General features: G+C 45.4%; 1 protein-coding gene across 1 annotated transcript in view; it reads right to left on the reverse strand.

Moving 5' to 3' along the window:
- ADAMTSL1 (ADAMTS like 1) overlaps positions 1-18,061 on the reverse strand; it is a 677,686-nt gene that overhangs the window by 105,991 nt on the left and 553,634 nt on the right. The window contains exon 21 of the mRNA XM_078677817.1: positions 11,828-11,956. Coding sequence (XP_078533943.1) covers positions 11,828-11,956 — 129 coding nt within the window. The remainder of the gene's footprint in view (positions 1-11,827; positions 11,957-18,061) is intronic.

Here is an 18,061-nt window from a genome sequence, read left to right on the forward strand (position 1 = left end):
ACCATTGCATTGTAAATGCTTGTTTCATCTTTCAATGCATGCTGCATTCTACAGCACGCATTGAAAGAGGAACATGCCTGCAGTGATTGCTTTTGTGCAGGAAGGGGCCCCATCCTTCACAAAAGCAATCTCCCCATGGCGCAGGCATCCTTGCACCATGGTGTAAGGGTGCCTGCGCCGGCGCATGGCAGCTGTTTCTGCACCAGCGCTGGGGAGAGCACAGGAATGCGACATATCATTGTAGATATGTCGCATTCCTGTGCTCTGAAAGTGCTGCAGCATGGCACAGCCAAAGGGCTTGCGGTGCCGCGCTGCGGCACTTTCTTGTAGAACTGCCCCATATTATCCTCTAAGAGCTGGGCGCAACATCAGACATGTAGAATTCTATATATAAATATCCTGGGGCAGATTCCCTATGGATATGCATCAGGGTTGCGTCACTTTTGTGGAGCAGCCTGGAGGCAAAGTCGTTTTGGGCATATACTAGGCCACGCAAAGCCATTTGTGGAAGTAGACACAGGGGTGTAACGCCGATCCCTGCATCTCCCTTGCCGGGAAGGAGAGCCCCCAACCCTGAAGGGGCCCCCAAAGTCTTCAGAGGGCCCCACTCAGGCCAAGGCCAATAAATATCTAAGAGATATGGGAGACTCAGGGCCCCTCTTCACATTCCGCAGAGGAGGCCCAACATTTTGTGTAAAGCCACTGAGTGGACATGGGTGGTGGGCACAGGGCACAAGTCCTAAAAAAAGAAATGGGGGATGCTGACGTCACGACAGGAAGTGACGTCACGAAAGGTGGTTTGCACCATCAGACTCATTGCCTCCCCTCGCTCACCCCTTAGATGCAATTGCATCAGAGATGCCAGCGCGTGAGCAGTATTCTCAATGAGCTCCGGTCTCGCCCCAGAGAGGCCAAAGACTGAATGTGTGGATCCATTTGCTCCAGGTATCGCGCTCCCAGTAAAATAAGTAGGGGGACACCGACCACCCGTGTGGTACCCCGACTCGAGCTCAGGGTGGGCATATCAATGGGCATGACTGAGGGCGTCTCAGGGGCAAAGGCCAAGGGTGACGGAAGTCTCAGTGGTGAGAATCTCTGGGATAGAGGCCCATTTCCCTGGCCATTTAAGTCCCCTGGCACAGGGCCCATCTCCCCCGGACGGCTTTATGATCACTCACACTACACGTGCATTTCCTCCAATGGTCCTGACTCTGTCCATTACCCTGACATAGAGGCATCTGTGTAAAAGAATTCCCATGGGCCCGGTAATAGGGCTTCATTTACCATCTCCTACTTAAGTGAAAAAGTATGCTGAGGCTTATCTTCGCCTGTCAACATCCAGCCTACATACTCCTGCCTTCTGGCAGCTGGAGCGAACTCAGCTGTCAAGAGTAAACGTCGCAGCTAATCTGTCTTTTGTATATTTACCATACGGAGCCACCTTGCTAAATATCTGAGCTAAAATCGTAATTTCTGTAGGAGGCCAGGAGTGCAGAGCAGCGGGGTCCGAAAGCAGGGCCCTGGGACGGGAAACTTCTTGAGTAAATATTTTGAGTAAGGAGGCAATATGTGCCTGCAATGACCCGCCCCTGTGATAAAATGCGTGCCATTTGCACCTCTGCTGTGCTTGGGGGAAAAAGCGAAGTTCTTATACACACAAGTTCCTGCTGTCCCCACGGTCATCAGCAACAGGACATTAATGAGGCATTATCAGCACTATCAGTGGTTTACCCCTCTCAGCGGGAATTCCCACAGTCTTCCTCAAATGTTTTGTTGAAATGTGAAGGCCTGCCCCCTGTCTAACCTTGGTGCTGTCTCACATTCTGTACCATTCGGCCTGTTCCACTGATGATCGGACAAGGTGGCCTTCGAGTAGAGGGGGCCCCAATGCTTAGCTGTATGCTATGTACTATCATTCAAATTAGACATTTTTATCGGCCATTTTGGCTGGCCATAAGCTCCTTCTAAACTCTGTTCTCACGCTCAATAGCCCCCAGCTGGCAACATCCAGTCAAAATGTTTTCATTCAGAAACCTGGGAAGGCGTTTTCTGTTACTGTTGCTACAGTCGAGGTGTCCATAAATGTACAATGTAATCTACCTCCACTTCAGAAGACCCAGACAACACAACATGGCTGCCAAAAAGAGATGTGCTGAAACGTTTATGTAAATCAGACTATGCACCTACAGTGGATAACGACTGATAGCGGATATTAAGATGGATATAAAGATAGCCAAATAGGTAGGTAGGTAGGGAGGGAGGGAGGGAGACAGACAGACAGGCAGGCAGGCAGGCAGGCAGATAGATAGATGGATAGATTTATGTTTTCTGAAATACAAACCGATATGTGCATTCAAGCATCCGGTACTTTCGATATTCACTAAAGGTCTCACATGTTAATTTCTCTATCAAAAAAACGATTTTTAAATAATTGTCTGCACATATCATCATGAAACAAGCAATGGCAAAGCCAACAGGGTTGGCCTGAAGGCGTGTTGGTGCAATGTTTCTTTTTAAATTTTTTATTGTAAGCATACGCCACATAAATAAACAAGCATTTACAATGCAATGGTCTTGGCATTGTTAAAGTTAGAGCTATTGGCATTGCTCATGACATTATTTTTATTTATGTTTTTGCTTTTAAAACATATAAATAAATGGCATTGTCATTTACAATGCCAATAGCTTAATCTCTCGCAAATGCGAGACCTATTGCATTTGTACCCACACACAGAGCCACACACACAAAGCCACCCACACACACATATAGAGCCACCCACGCAAAGCCACCCACACAGAGCCACCCACACAGAGCCTCCCACACAGAGTCATTCACATAGAGCCACCCACACACACACACACAGAGCCACCCACACAGAGCCACCTACACACACACAGAGCCACCCTCACACAGACCCACCTACAACAAAAGCTACCCACACAGAGCCACACACACACAGCCCAACACACACACAGAGCCAAACACAAACACAGAGCTCTCACCCATCTCTCACACCCTTCTCTAACAAACGTTTTCTCTCCCCCTCTCGCTGCTGTAGTTATCTCGTGCTGTCCTGTATATCCGCCCGCCCGACATAATTGTTTCAAACATGGACAGGCTTCACAAAGCTTCCAACAAAAGCTGTTCTGAAGGAAAACGCATCAAATATACTTTTACAAGGCGTGTTACAGAAGCCATGGGGGACATTCAAGTTGACCAGTTGCAAATGGTTTCTTCTGGAGCCAGGTGAGTTTTGGGGCAAATAATCTGAAGAATATTCTAGCTGCACTTGGAACCGGTCATGGGTCTCTGATTTACTGATTTTACTAGGTCTTGTTTAACCAGCCTACATTTCTCATTTCTTTCTTCCGTCAGCACCCGTTGGGTGCAGTATGCGGCACTAGAAACGATTTGGAACTGGTCAACTGGAAATTTCGGGGGCTATACCAGGCTTATTTTATACATATATGTGTATCCAGATGTAATGCACGTATTCAGCCGCTCACGCCTGCCGCCGAAGAGCTGCTAGGAGGTGTGGGGGTGCAATGTCTCAGGCGGAGGTTCTAGCGCCGCACACCCCACCCCGCGCTGTATCCATGCGCACTGGGCAGCTATTTCCAAGGGAGCCCCAGGGGGGAGGAGGGGTCCGGTCGCTATGCGGACTCTCAGGCCAAGTCTGATTGTCCCAGATGCGGTCTTTAACAACGCTGCCAGGGTGGACAGGGTCACCAGCCACAAAAAACACGTAAAAGCAGGAGGAGCGTGCGGTCAGTGGCGGGGAGAGGGGCAGAGATGTTCTGGAAGAGGCGAAGAGCCACCTAAAATGAACCAATATCCTTCAAAAATATTTATTCTCAGACGTCCCAAAATTGGAAAAATTATGTTCGCAAAACCACGGTGCAGAGGGAAGTTTACAAAGCATGCATTCAACATTGCATTTACAGCCAGGGTGCAATCAATACCCTAGATAGCAAAAATAGACACTACAAACGTAAATAACGTAACGTTCAGTGTTGATCTACGCCAGGAAGTTGGAGGGCCACTTAGTTAAAATATTTGTTTCCGTTTTATTTAGCACGAGCTCGACCCGAAGGTACTGGACCGCATTACAGGAGCACCAGTTACATTACACCAAGACACATCCATTTATTTTATATTCACAGTGGGAATAAGTGGCTAGCCAAGAATCCCAGGATGTTGAGCCGACGCAAGACTGGACCTAGTTCCACGAGCTCGAAAGTCGGCACCTCTAGTCGTTACGCATCATCCTATCCCGTCTCATTTTGTATCGCAACTGGTTCTTTTGTAAAGCGCTCTGACACCTTCGGGTAATGTTCGCTCTATATAAAATCACATTAAATAAATAAATAAATTAAACCCCGACAATGTAGTGATTTCGGTAAGTATAGGGAGACGATTTAGAAAAAGTAGTAAATACATGCGTATTTAGCATCACTGATGTTTTTTGGGCAGTTTTTATGTGCCAGTCTGCAAATCATGTTGACGGATAATCCTTTATATACACGCTCCAGGAAGGATTAATACGCGTTTAAGGACCAGGAATGCAATTTAAGAGTTCTGATTTTTTCCATCTGGTCAGGGAGAAATCTGTTATGAGGCTGACACTAAATTAAAAGAGCACTCCATATATTTAACCCAATAGTAAAGGGAGATGTAGTAGGCACAATATACAGAAGGGGTGGGTGGGCACAGAAAAGAATCTCCGTTTTACAACGAGGAGGCAACCTAGGTCTCAACTTGGTCTGAACTCGTAATTTCCTACCTGACAGCAAATCCGTTATTTCTTTTCTGACAGCTTTTCCATTTTGAGCAGCTACGGGGATGGAGAGCGCGCGGGGAGCTCCAGCTGTTTTTCCGCTCATTGGGATCCCTGAGAGAGGGCTGGATACTCCAACCAGCGGCAGCCGACACAGGGGGAAACACGCCCAACTGTTTAAGAAACAAGTTTGAAACAATCCCAACCCCCAAAAAGAACAAGCAGCGGGGTAAAGTTACGGGTGTCTAGCGCAGAATTAAGAAGGGGGATCTTGCACAGTACTCGGAAGGAAAGCAGTAGCGCAGGCGGAACACGCAGGCAGCGGAGCAGGGAGGCTCCGGCAGCGCCTGCTGCAGCAGGGGGAGGGGAAGCAGCCGCGCCGCGTGGGCTGCAGGGGAGGAAAGAGCCTGACAAGCAGGGGGGAGGAGGGAGGAGGAGGCAGCCGCAGTCCGAGGAGAGGGAGCGAGCGGCAGTACCAGGGAAGCCAGTGCGAGTAGTGGGAGGAGAGCGAACAGCGCCAGCCGGTCACAGGAGCACAGAGGGAGCCGAGAGCAGGAGGAGGGGACGAGCAGCAGCACCAGCCGGGCCGTGTACGGGGTACCATGGTGGACGGGGATGACGCCATCACCACCATCTTTCTCCGAGGACATGCAGAAATGCCTCGGAGAAACATCCCGTCATTTTCGGATTCGGGGGTGTGTTTTTCTTTCTCTCCTCATCCCATTGGTTGGAATGTAAAATTCCAGCCAATGGGAAGAGGAGAGAAAGAAATTAAAAAACACCCCCCCCCCCGAATCCCAAAAAGACGGGGCTTAAATGGACAGACACCCCTCTCCTCCAATGGCTGGCCTCCGTTTAAGAAGCCAGCCAATAGAGAAGAGAGGCGGGTTCAAGCCCCACACTGAAAAACATAAGATCTCGTCGGCGAGAAAAAGGCGGGAACAAAACATGTTGCAACCTAAATATTGTGGCCGTGCTCGCAAAAATTAATTTGACTTAAAAACAAAAACTTCACATATACATTTTGTAGAAGAGTATGGGTGATTATTAGAAGGCAGGTGTACTTAAAAAAATACAGAAACCGTGTTTCATTAACAAATATCACATGAAAATGTGTTTCTTAATAGCACAAAGAAAAGGTACAATTGGCTTTAAATTATGGTTACCTAAAAACACAACATTGTTTTGAGTCAAATCCCATGCTGCAGGTCGTCCTCAGGTAATGGAGTTGGTGTAGTGTTAAAATATGGTGTTTTAATACTATGCCAACTCCATTACCTGAGAATGACCTGCAACATGGGATTTGACCCAGGACCGTATAAAATTAGACCAGGCATATATTAAGAAAGAAAAAAAAGAAGATACTGGAAGTGTTATCCCTTGAGCCTTGAGGAAGCCCCAAGCTCAATGGCCACAGGGGCGAAACATGTGTCGCCTGCTTGCAAGCATTTGTTTTTAATCATGGGATATACTGCACCTTTATCAAAATGTGGGTTCATCTATCCAACAAAAAAGACATTTATGGAAAAATTGAAAACATGTTAGCTTGATTAATTTTATTAGGGAGGCCACACCTAACCTTATCTTACAATCTCTTTCACCTGTGGTACATAAGGTCCAAGCCCCATTGGAGTGTTCACCCGCATGAAATATAAGGTACTTTAACTGCCAGGAAAAGGGTGTTAGACCTTGCACCATGTTAGTTTTACCTCATTTAGAGTTTTACAGAATGGGTGCACCACTTTAAATTGCCGGTGCTTCAGTCCCCACAAAGTTGCGGTTACTCCACTCTGTTTAGAGTTTGGAGAAGCACCAGGTATACACTGACAGAGCTTCTGCTGACTTTGCCGATGCAAACCTTTCACCTCACAGCCTGTCCACTAAGGATCTGCCGGGTCACAGTGATCGTTTTCCCAGCCTATTGAGGGCAGGAGTGCTGTCACTTATTTTCCTTGGACATTGGCAGTAAAAATGCAGCGTGGCCCAACACACAAAATGAAAACACCCTGCACATTAGGGAATTTATTTTTTTGTTTAGAGAAAACAAACTCTCACTTTTGGAGTTTATATTCTCTGAAAAAAACGTTTACAGAGTGAGACCTTTAAATATGGCTCCTGCTCTGCAAACGTTCAGTGCTGTCATGGAAGCTGCCATAGTGACAGCTCCCTTTACAGCCAGAGATCCTCACCACACATGCCAGCATCTCTAAACAGGGTGGACACTCATTTATCTTGGTGGTGAAGGTCATGCCATCCACCCTCCTGGCTGGTGGACCAGCGTACAAGGGTCCAAATGAGGCCCATATGTTTAAACATACAGGGATGACTAACAAACGTTAGGAAAGAATAAGCGATGGTAAATAAAACTGATCAAGTATTGGCTCAGCAGCCCTAGTAATGAAGTGCATTTCTTTTTTAGGCGGCTCGGCAGAAGTGATGAGGTGTTTTGCGACCGAATTCCGGTCACAAAACAGTAATACTTTACCACTAGTTTAAAACTGGTGGTAACCCTTTCGGAAAGGTGAAGGGATCACTACAGGACTCCTTCCCCTTTTTAGGGCTCGGCTGAACGCGCGGAAGCGCGTCTCCGCCGAGAACTTATTGTGGCCGTGTCTCCTTTCCAGGAGACATTTCTGGCCGCGCGCATCGCCTTGGAGGCGATTCGAAACGAGGACGCGCACGTCTCCGCCGAGAACTTATTGTGGCCGTGTCTCCTTTCCAGGAGACATTCCTGGCCGCGCGCATCGCCTTGGAGGCGATTCGAAACGAGGACGCGCACGCGAACGCGCTCGCTGCATTCACTGTAAACTCCTCAGCCCCGTGCGCTGTTTTCAGGCTTCCTGTGTGTGATAAACAAGCGCCAGCTTTGTTTTCCTTCCCAGCTCGCTCGGTCCTCCTAAATATGACTCAGTGCAAGGCTGGTTGTTTTAGGCAGGGTGCGTGTAGCTGCTGAAGGAAGTGGGCGTTTTTTTTTTTTGCAGCTAGTTTTAAGTTTGGGACCGCTACTTTTATTTTTTTCCAGTGAGATTTTGGATGCTTGTTTGCACATATTCAGTGAAGTTACATATTACCGTACGCGTTTCAGGAATAGCTGAGTTTAAAATCAACATTATTCAAAAATGAAGATCTCTTGTAGGTCTGTGAAACTTCAGTCACCCGGTAAATCCACTTATATTGATGTACCAAACAATTCGACCTCTTACTTTCCAAGTGCTTGCCTTAACGAGTTCACACCCTCATTTGAAGCACTGGAATGGGTCTATTTTAGTAGCATTTTTCTTTATTATTCCTTTCCTAGTGTCGATACAACCTGTCTTCTTTTGTGACTCAAAACCAGTAGTGTTGGGAGGCATAGGCATGCTGAACAAGACAAAAGCAGAAGCAGTGACCCATCCAGCTGCCAATGCACCGCATAGTCGGACACCAGAAACATGAAGACGTATGACAGCTTAGGCCTATTTCACTGGAATGTCAGGCATGAGGTACTTTAGTTTCCATTTTGATGGCCGTCCGAGTACTTATCCAGATGCGTCGCACTGCAGCATTGTGCCTGCATTTCTCAGCTGAGACATTTAAAAGGAAGCCCTTATTAATGTGTCACACAAACACCGGTACACGTGAGATTTATATCTGGAGCCAGAGCGACAGGAAATAGGGAGGAGTGAATTTACTTCCTGTCTCATGGGACACGTGCCTCGCTCCTTACACGATGCGGCTATCCAATAGAAAATCTCGTTGGCTTATCGCTGCACGACCACACTAAAAATAGAGCCCAGCGAAAGTGTTGTTACTGCCAGTGGTTTATCATCAGAATCGACCTCGGAGGCAAGCATTTTTAACCGCGAATATTTGCTTTTGCCTTCTCAGTGGATTGTAAAAATACTAAGCTGTTTAGGGTGCACCTAGCAACATGTCCATATTGAAGAATCATTCAAGCTACTGTAAATAGACTTGACCAGTTCTTTACAATATATTGTTAGTGACAGAAAGTAAAGTTTTGTGATCACATCATGGACTGTGGGGTCCTCAAGGAGCCAAGTTAGAGATGTTTTTGCTTGTTTTACTTCTTCAGGGCAATCGTCTAAACGAAAAATAGGGCATAGCCCCAATAATAACAAGCATTGGGTAACGCCAACGCGTTTTACGTTTCGAGTACTAACTAAACATTTTAAAAATGCTTGCAGCAGTGGATTTTTTTTCTTCTGTCGAACGGTTCATCTATGAGATAAATAATGTAAGGTGTTAGACTCGCAGTACATTTGAGATGTAAAATGGTCCCTGTCATCTTACTTTTGGAATGTAAAATATTCCCTCATGCATGGGAGTGCAAGCGCTCCATAGGCTGTGGAATGATAAACCAAGGAGCCAGTACCATGTGATGAGACCATAAAACTCCTCTCAGTGGAACCAATGCTCACAGTGTATTTTTAAAGAATGGTAGCATTAGGTTATTAGCCGCGGCACTATGAAGCCAAGCTTAAAAATGATGATTTAATAGATCTAAATCAGAATCCTGCTTCACTGATATGTTGAGGTAAATGCTATCATGATGCTTCTGTTAGCAGCGGTGCCTGATCTGTGGGGATACGTTTAGTGCCTTTTCATATTTATTTTTTTTTGAAAATCTTTATTGACATGAAGGCAAAGTAAGCAGTTATCGTGTTACATTTCAACATAATTTTTCTTTTGACAAGTTAACTGTCTTGCATTACGTATTTTGTAGCAGTAAGATTCAAACAATAATATTATTCATCCCTCTTGTCATGAGTGCGACCATTCGTGTTTGTGTTTGTCAATGTTTCTGAAGGTCAACACCCTTCTTCTTAGTTACATTGCCCAATATGCCCCCCTATTCATAAGAACCTTCTGAAACACCCCCTCCCCCCCCAGCTTTAGCCATCATACCGTTTACGTTACCATCTCCCATTGTCCACAGTCAAGTCCGCATCCCTTCCCAGCACCACTGAATCTTCATATATCAGTCCACCCTTGCATTCGTCCCTCAACAGTGATCACCTCTCAGCCTTTTCCTCACTCATCTTCCCCTTCGGAGTCTATATCCTCTCCCTCCGGCAGTGGTTCGCAAATCTCCCCTCGATAGACATTCCATGCTGCCCAAACTTTGTTCCACTTCCGGGGCCTTTTCATATATTTGACATACATGCTTACAAGAAGGGTATGCTTTCAACAGAAATAGCGATTTATTGAATTGAAAATCCATTTTTATTTGTGACAAGGGCTGCGAGCCAATTCTCAGAGCGGAAACGTGCAGCCTGTGCACCAAATTACAGCCCGAGGAAGGGTGGGCCACGCAGGGGGTGGAGCAGCTGCACCACACACACAACACAAACACAGAGGTGTGCAGGTGGCACGCTGCGCAGAAACAGGCAGGTACTACACAGTCATGCTGCAGCACACTCTGTACAAACGACACAAACACAAAGAGACGTGCAGCAGACTTAAGCACCACTGCCATGCACACACAGACACCACCACCCCCATGCACACACGGACACCACCACTGCCATGCACACACGGACACCACCACTGCCATGCACACACAGACACCACCACTGCCATACACACACAGACACCACCACTGCCATGCACACACAGACACCACCACTGCCATGCACACACGGACACCACCACTGCCATGCACACACAGACACCACCACTGCCATGCACACACGGACACCACCACTGCCATGCACACACAGACACCACCACTGCCATACACACACGGACACCACCACTGCCGTACAAACACGGACACCACCACTGCCATGCACACACGGACACCACCACTGCCATACACACACGGACACCACCACTGCCATGCACACACGGACACCACCACTCCCATGCACGGACACCACCCGTGCTTACTTTGTAAAAAAAAAAGTGCCAGTGCTTTCATTTGTAAAAAATTACGTGAAAGGGCACTCGCCAGGAGGCTACTGTAGTTAGCCATACACATTATGCGACTTTGAGCTATTGGCATTGTAAATGATAATGACTTTTATTTATGTTTTTGTTTTTAAAACATAAATAAAAGACCTTGTCAAGACCTTAAACTCGCGTTCATTTACAATGCTAATAGCTCTAACTTTTGCAATGCCGAGACCGTTGCATTGTAAATGCTTGTTTGAGAAAGTAAATAATATCATTTAAGAGCAGGCGGTGGTTACACGGTACGGTCCTACTCTTAAGAAATGAAACTTAAAGGCTTAATTTTTTTCTTTTTAAACGCATACAGTTTTCCTTTAAGGAAAATGAGCTGGTATAAAACAAAAAAAGATTGCTTTATTAAAAAGCAATCACAGACATGGTGGGCTTCTGACCTCAGATTGCCACCATCTCTGTTATAGCTGTGATTCCTAATGGGTCACAAACTGCGACCTATGTCATTAATATTCATGAGGTAGGTCGATTTGCAACCTACAAGGAATCTCTAAATGAAACACAATAAGTTTCATACATTAGGAATACCGATTTCCTAATTGCGATTCAGAGAGAACCACAATTAGGAAATCGATATTCCTAAAATTTGTACATCTGACCCTGTTTAATTTGTGCTAGTGGTTGATGGTGGTAGCCACTGCCAACAACATTGATTTTTTATTTGGAGAGCAGGGTTTCGTTTTTAATCACCAGACTTTGACCCACAGGCAAATGAGTGAAAGAAAGTTAAGTAGGAGGGAAAGAAAGAAAGGAAAGCAATGACCAAGGGAGAAAGTAGGGATGACAAAGGATCTGCAGGATTGGGATAAAGATGCAAGAAGTGTATGGGGTGATAGAAAGAGACATGAGGTAGAATCAAGGCTAGGCAGAGTTGTTATTTGGCAACCCTAGCATTTTTGCAGCATCAGCAGCAGGCTCTTGTACCCACGTTTTTTCATAAATGCTACATCTTATCTTTGTAAACGGGCCATAGTAGGTGTGGGCTACCAGTCCCAATGGGCGCTAGTTTTCTGCTCGGTTTTATTTTTTCACACATCATGGTTTCAACACATACACACAGGTGAAACATAAAAAAGTTTTACTACCAGCCACTTGACAGTGTATTGTTATGTTAGCTCCCCGGATACTTCTCACGGTGCCTCCGACGTCAGTGGTGATGGCGGACAAGTCGGTGTTGATTAAATCTGTTCTCAATGTTTTTATGAGTGGCTTCCCTATGCAGAAGGATAAAAAATAAACGTGTTAGTTACAGCGAAAGGCAAGCATTAGGATACTAGTGGTATGTTGATGTATTGTTGGTAACAGAGAAGGATGTAGCAAAATGTGTCACACGTATTTATGTGGATAAGAAATAGAAAAAAATAAGAGACGAAAACAGCATTCTTGTATCAAGGCTAATTATTCTCCAACTCTGGTAACCCTCCTCTATAGGTGGCTATATATTACCAACCTACAGAGTCAGTCTAGATGGGCAAAGACATATTTCCAGTGCTTATTTTTTAAAATATTAAGTTCCAAGGCCCTAATCAGGAGGCCACTGCAGCTTGTAACACCCATCGGCCCTGCCAGTGCTGTCAATGACAATACCAACACAACGAGTAACTATCACACTCCTATACGTGCGGCCATTCAGACTATTCTAGGCCACTCAATGCAATAAGAATGGTGTAGGCCACATTTTTATTTAATGTATATTGAATTATTAAACACTGTATTTTGTGCTCATCTCAAAATTAGATTGACAGTGCCATCATGTGGTGGGCTGTCATAAGTGCCAGTGTGGATAATTAACTTACTGTCCCGAGCACTGGAAAGCACTGGTTCAAATTAAGCACTGCATATTTCACTCTTTCAAGTCATGGGCCCATCCATGCATTATTTATCTTGGCATGTGACATATCCTTACTCATATAGTAGGAGTGGGTCATGTTGACAGCGAAAGCTTGGGCCATATTTCAGGTCAATAGGTTTATTTATTTCATTGCAAATTTCTGAACATCAACCTGTACATAACACTTGTTGGATCAGTTCTGAACAAGCATAACCAAAGTCAATATGTCTCATCTATGTGAGATTGATTTACTTTGTCAATGTTTTTTTTTGCCTTGTTGTACAGCAGCGTGATTGCTCTGCAGCATGGCTGTAAATTAAAAAAAAAAGTGCTGCGACATAGCCAATGCTGGCTGTGAGCAAGGTATGTCATAGTGCTATTTTTTGGTTGCTCTCAATCGGACCTCGCCTTTTACAAAATGCGCTTTAGCATGTTTTTTTTATTTATCACTCCCCTTCAAATGTATTGAATCTTGTTATGCATCAGTTTCAGAAATATCAGCTTCTCTTCATGAACACATAGAATGGGTTACACATAGATACTCTTAACCCCATCCCTGCTGATGACGGAACCGCTCCGTCATCAGCCGCGGTCGCGCTGTGCTGATGACGGAGCGGTTTTGTCATGGCCCGCTCGGCACGCCTGCGCGGCGCGGATTCCGCGCCTGCGCTGAGCGTTCTATTGAGCGGGGCGGGCCATGACGGAACCGCTCCGTCATAAGCAAAGCGCAACCGACGCTGGTGACAGAGCGGTTCTGTCACCAGCATGCGCCCGCCGCTCTTCCGCCCCGCCCCCTTAGCACTGCGGCGGAATAACCGCCGCAGTGAAGGGGTTAAGGTATATCATATCTACAGTTGGGTTAGAAGTTATACTTTAAACAACAGAGCACTAAAGACATTAATTTGTCCTTGAACAGTCATCTTGACCTTAAGATGTCCTTGCCCACCTCAAAGTCGATTCAGAGGGTGACATCCAGTGTCTTTATTTTATCTTTCATGCCATTCCCCTTCCCCATGTTCACTAATGGCCGTAATGTTTCTACTGTGTAGGGTTGGTGGTGGACGTGATAAAAAAGGGTAGAGTACATCGCGCCCACTGAATTCCAAGTACAAGGTTAGTACTTCAGACAAAATACTGCTAGCACACATACCTGAATGGATGCACACAGAAATAACCAACTCTCCATACCTACTGCTGCGACACCGGCCAGATCTCTGCCAGAATGCAGACATGTTTAACAGTAATATACGGAAAACGGCCAGCAGTATAAATGTGGGGGACCTTTTTATCCCCACTTCATAAAAAACAAAACACAAAAACAGAACACCATACAATCAAGAAATAGTAGGGCATATTTACAAGAAACTGATGGAGCACAGTGTTACGGCAAAATTGGTAGAGCTGCGCTCTAACAGTTTAAAAAAATGCAGAGATGTGCCGTATGCACAAGAATGCGGCGCACCCCTGAGTTACCCCTAGTGCTGGTGCTAAAAAGAAAATGCCTTGCACCAGTGCAGGCACCCTAGTGCCATTTTTCCAGGGTGTCTGTGCTGCAGGGGCAATTGTATATGTGGAGGAAAGGACACTTTCCTGCAAATAAACATCTTTACAGGCGATTGCTCTATCTATGTGTGTTGGGTATGCAGCACACGTGGAAAGAGCAAAATACGAGGAGAAATAAAACATTTCTCCTCGTATCACCTGTATTCCCTGGCTGTATTGTAAATATGGGGCAGCATCAAAAAGAGATGGGTGTTGCGGCGGAACCCCCACTGCAACACCCATTGCACACCCCTTTCCCGCTAAGTGCTGAATGAATAAAAGCATTATTTACAAGGCAGCGTTAAGGCACGTTAAGTGGCTTAATGCTGCCTTGTAAATAAGGCGGAGTTAACGCAATCAGAATGTCAGAAAAAGTGACGTCCTGGTAGCGTTAACTCCTTGTAAATAAACTCTACTGAGTCCAAACCACCTACACATGAGGTATTGCATTTCCATTTCTCATTGGGGTGGGGACAGGCATGTCTTTTTGTAAATGGCAATGATAAGCCGGACTAAGCGTGGCTTAGACTGACTTCCGTTAATGGGAGGACTTTTTTCATGAATGCAGGCTGAGGTTCCACAGGGTGCTTGGAGGCATTCATCTTCTGGGCCAAATAGTTAACTTCCTTTTCTGACGTGTTGAAAATCGGAGAAGTATGACTGAAGTTGCAGTGTGGGGCTAAATGACTGAGCAGGTGTTTGTGCTGTGTTGTTGATGATGGGTTTAGGAATAGAAAAGATCTTAGCCTCAAAGAAAATCAGGTCTCCACAAAGTTTTTGGCGATGTGCATAACAAATTTCCAGCACTTCAAGATTTGACCTTTCTTAAAAAAAAAGTAAAAAAATGTCATGTGTACTAATTGAAGCCTCAGTGATGTTTTAGGTGAGCTTGGCCTATTTTTAAATGCGTTATTGCCTTGTGATATTATTTCCTCAGTCCATTGCAGGCGAGTTTGTCTGAATCCGGTAGAGAGGTCCTGCATTATTTCTTTCAGTTTATGATAAACTGTGATAGCTTAGGCTTTCGTTTTCCAAGAGAACAGGGTGCCAGAGGGAGAGCTAAATCATTTGAATGGCAAAGAACAAGGACACACCTGTAGCACAGGACCGTCGCTTTCTTTCAGATCTAGGATTTGTGTCCTCTGAGGACTGCACAAGTGAATCCAGTTTTTTGGAAGGCATATCTAAGACTGGGAGTCACATTTGGAGCCCACCCCCTCATTTTCTTACACGAGTCCCACATATAGGATATTTTAGTTAGTGCCAATCACCCACGAATTTGCATCCACCTTTCGAGAGAAGCTTGCATCTAGGGGGCACTTTCGTGCAGATAGCAATGAGTAAGTGCACATTTATTAGTGAGTATATTGGTGCAGAACAGCTGATTTTTAGGGCTGCCATATTCAATGGAACTCATTACCCACAGGAGGTGGAAGGCTAAAAGGACCTGACGGAATTCGAACCTGTGGGCATAGAGTCAAACAGAGAACAATGGAGTGGAGCAGTAGCCCCCTAAAACATGGAGATTGGAAAACAAGCCCCCATCGATTCTGGGAACAGTTACTTTTTTCTGACTACATTTGTTGATTTCCCCCACTTTCGAGCTTTTGTGCCTCTCTAACGATTTCTGCACAAAACATAAAGTAGGCATTTTAACTTGGTGTTCCTTTAAGGTATAAAGAAAATAACCCCTAAAAAAAGCGAACTATTTCTAGCATGTTGTGACAGCATTCCATTGATCAGGGGCGATAACACTGTTATGACATTCACTAAAGAGCCTCGACCGGTATGCACTAAGTGATATTGCAAAAAGGGCTCCGCCGACAATGTTCCAGTTACAGGGAAATAATTACTGATCAAGATAAGCCCCCGTTCTTATTTTTGTTATGATCTAGTTCAGCTTCACACCTGACCAAATACACTCTATTCATGAGAATGTGAAACTTCAGGAATCCGGTCTCTGTGGGGACTGAGTCAATCTCAGAGAAGAAAATGGAGCCGTGTGTTTTTCCGCTGCGCAAAGGCAGTGCATTGTAAAAACTGTGTAAACCATTCTCCTCTACGGTAATCTGATGAGGTAACGCTGCACCCGGAATTACCTACACCGTGGGGTTTTTATTTTCACCAGTTATGACCTCAGAATGGGGCATAACGCAGTAACCTCATGTCTTTTTCTCTGCAAAGCGGAGTGAAAACTTTCAATGATGCAATTTTTTCTCACATGAATTTCACCAGAAATTGTACAAGATAAAGGCCAGCGGGTCCAGCAATTGACAAAACACATATTAGGGAGGAAATTCCTGTGTGCGCCCTTATTGGTGGCCCGGAGGAGAGAGTATGCAACTCTGTGTCTGCATTGAAGTGCCAAATCGGGAAGCAAAGTATAGCTCGAGACAGTGCTTAATTTGAGCTGGTGGTTGCAAGTTAGACCAGCACATATTTTTCCTCCTCAGACTTTGACCTTGAGCAGGAGAGTGAAAAACACACAAGGGCGTGCAAGAAATTGTTATTTTTTTTTCATCAAGGAAGGTGAAAACCCTTCTCAAGCATCAACCACAACCTTTTTCATGGTGAACCAAACAAGTAATTAAATTAACCTGTGCTTAATCCTCTAGTAGCTTGGAACAAAAGCATTCAGGCTTAACTTAAAGACACTGGGTAAAGTATTTATGCAGCACACTAACAGTATTAAAGTGAAAACATAACTCGAGATATTCCACACCAGGTTAGAAGAATAAAGTATAATAAATTAAATGAAACCAAAACTGTAAAAATCCAATCAGTAGAACCAGAGATGCACACTTTTTAAGCTTTAAGTTAAATAGTGCCAAGAAGCACAAAGTGCTGACTGTGGGTATCCCGTCGCGGTAGACCAGGACACAGTCACAAGTTCAAGCCGACCGTAATGGAGTGCTGGCCGGATACAGGGGCCAGGTTTGTGCTGCTGAAAAAGTTCAGGATTTCACAGGAGGAACTCAACTGATGCCATCCAAGGGTCAGGCCTTTGGCGGCATCTCTTGGGGATCAGGAACTCACTCCAGCAATGGTCAGCAGGGCTCAGGAAGGTCCAGTTGCAGGTCCAGGCAGGCCCAGCTGTAGGACCAGGCAGGACCAGTTGCAGCAGGTCATCAGGGCAGAAAGGCCTCTGGGCTTGTTGTGTCCCTGTATCCCAGAACAGGAGGCCAGCCAACTGACCCTTGGAGTCACCCTGGAAATCTTTTGTTCAAGGAGATGGTCCTCTCTCCTTAAAACAGCAATGCAGGCCTCAAGCAGCAGGGCAGCCCTCCAGAGAACATGGCAGGCCTTAAGCCACAGGGCAATCATCTGGTAGCAGCAGAGCAGCCCTCTGAGAATCAAGGCAGGCCTCAGTCCTTTGCAGGCATCCGCAGGTCCAGGAGTGTACTGAAGAGTGGACCTGAGGGTTTACTATTTATCCCTGGTGCCAGCTTTGAAGTGGAAGACATTTCTGGACATTTCCCTTCACAGATGGTGTTGGAATTTCCTTCCTTCCTGTTCAGGTCTGGAGATGCCTGGAGTTACAAACGCTTGATGTCTAGATCTTTGTGAGTGTGCTGAGGTTGCTCCTTTGAATTGTAAGTAGGGCAGGGAACAGCTGTCTCCCTCCCATTCTGGCAGGATGGCCTTCTCCCAGCCACACCCAGGTCCTATTTTTCACTATCTGGGCCCAATATGCATTCATGATGAGAGAGCAATCAACAGGCCCAGGCAGCTGGAAACTCCTAGAAGGCCTCAGAAAGTATAGGGCAGCGGGCAGCTAAAAGCCAACTTTCTAAAAGTGGCATTTTCAAAACTGTAATATAAAATCTGACTTTACCATTAAAGAGGATTTAAAAATACAATTAATTTGAACCCAAACAGGATAGTTCTAAATGTAATAAGGTAACACAATATACTATGAGTGAGTTAGGTCTTACAGTAGTGAAAA

The sequence above is a fragment of the Lissotriton helveticus genome, chromosome 2_1 (genome assembly GCF_964261635.1).
Source record: "Lissotriton helveticus chromosome 2_1, aLisHel1.1, whole genome shotgun sequence".
Lineage (NCBI taxonomy): Eukaryota > Metazoa > Chordata > Amphibia > Caudata > Salamandridae > Lissotriton > Lissotriton helveticus.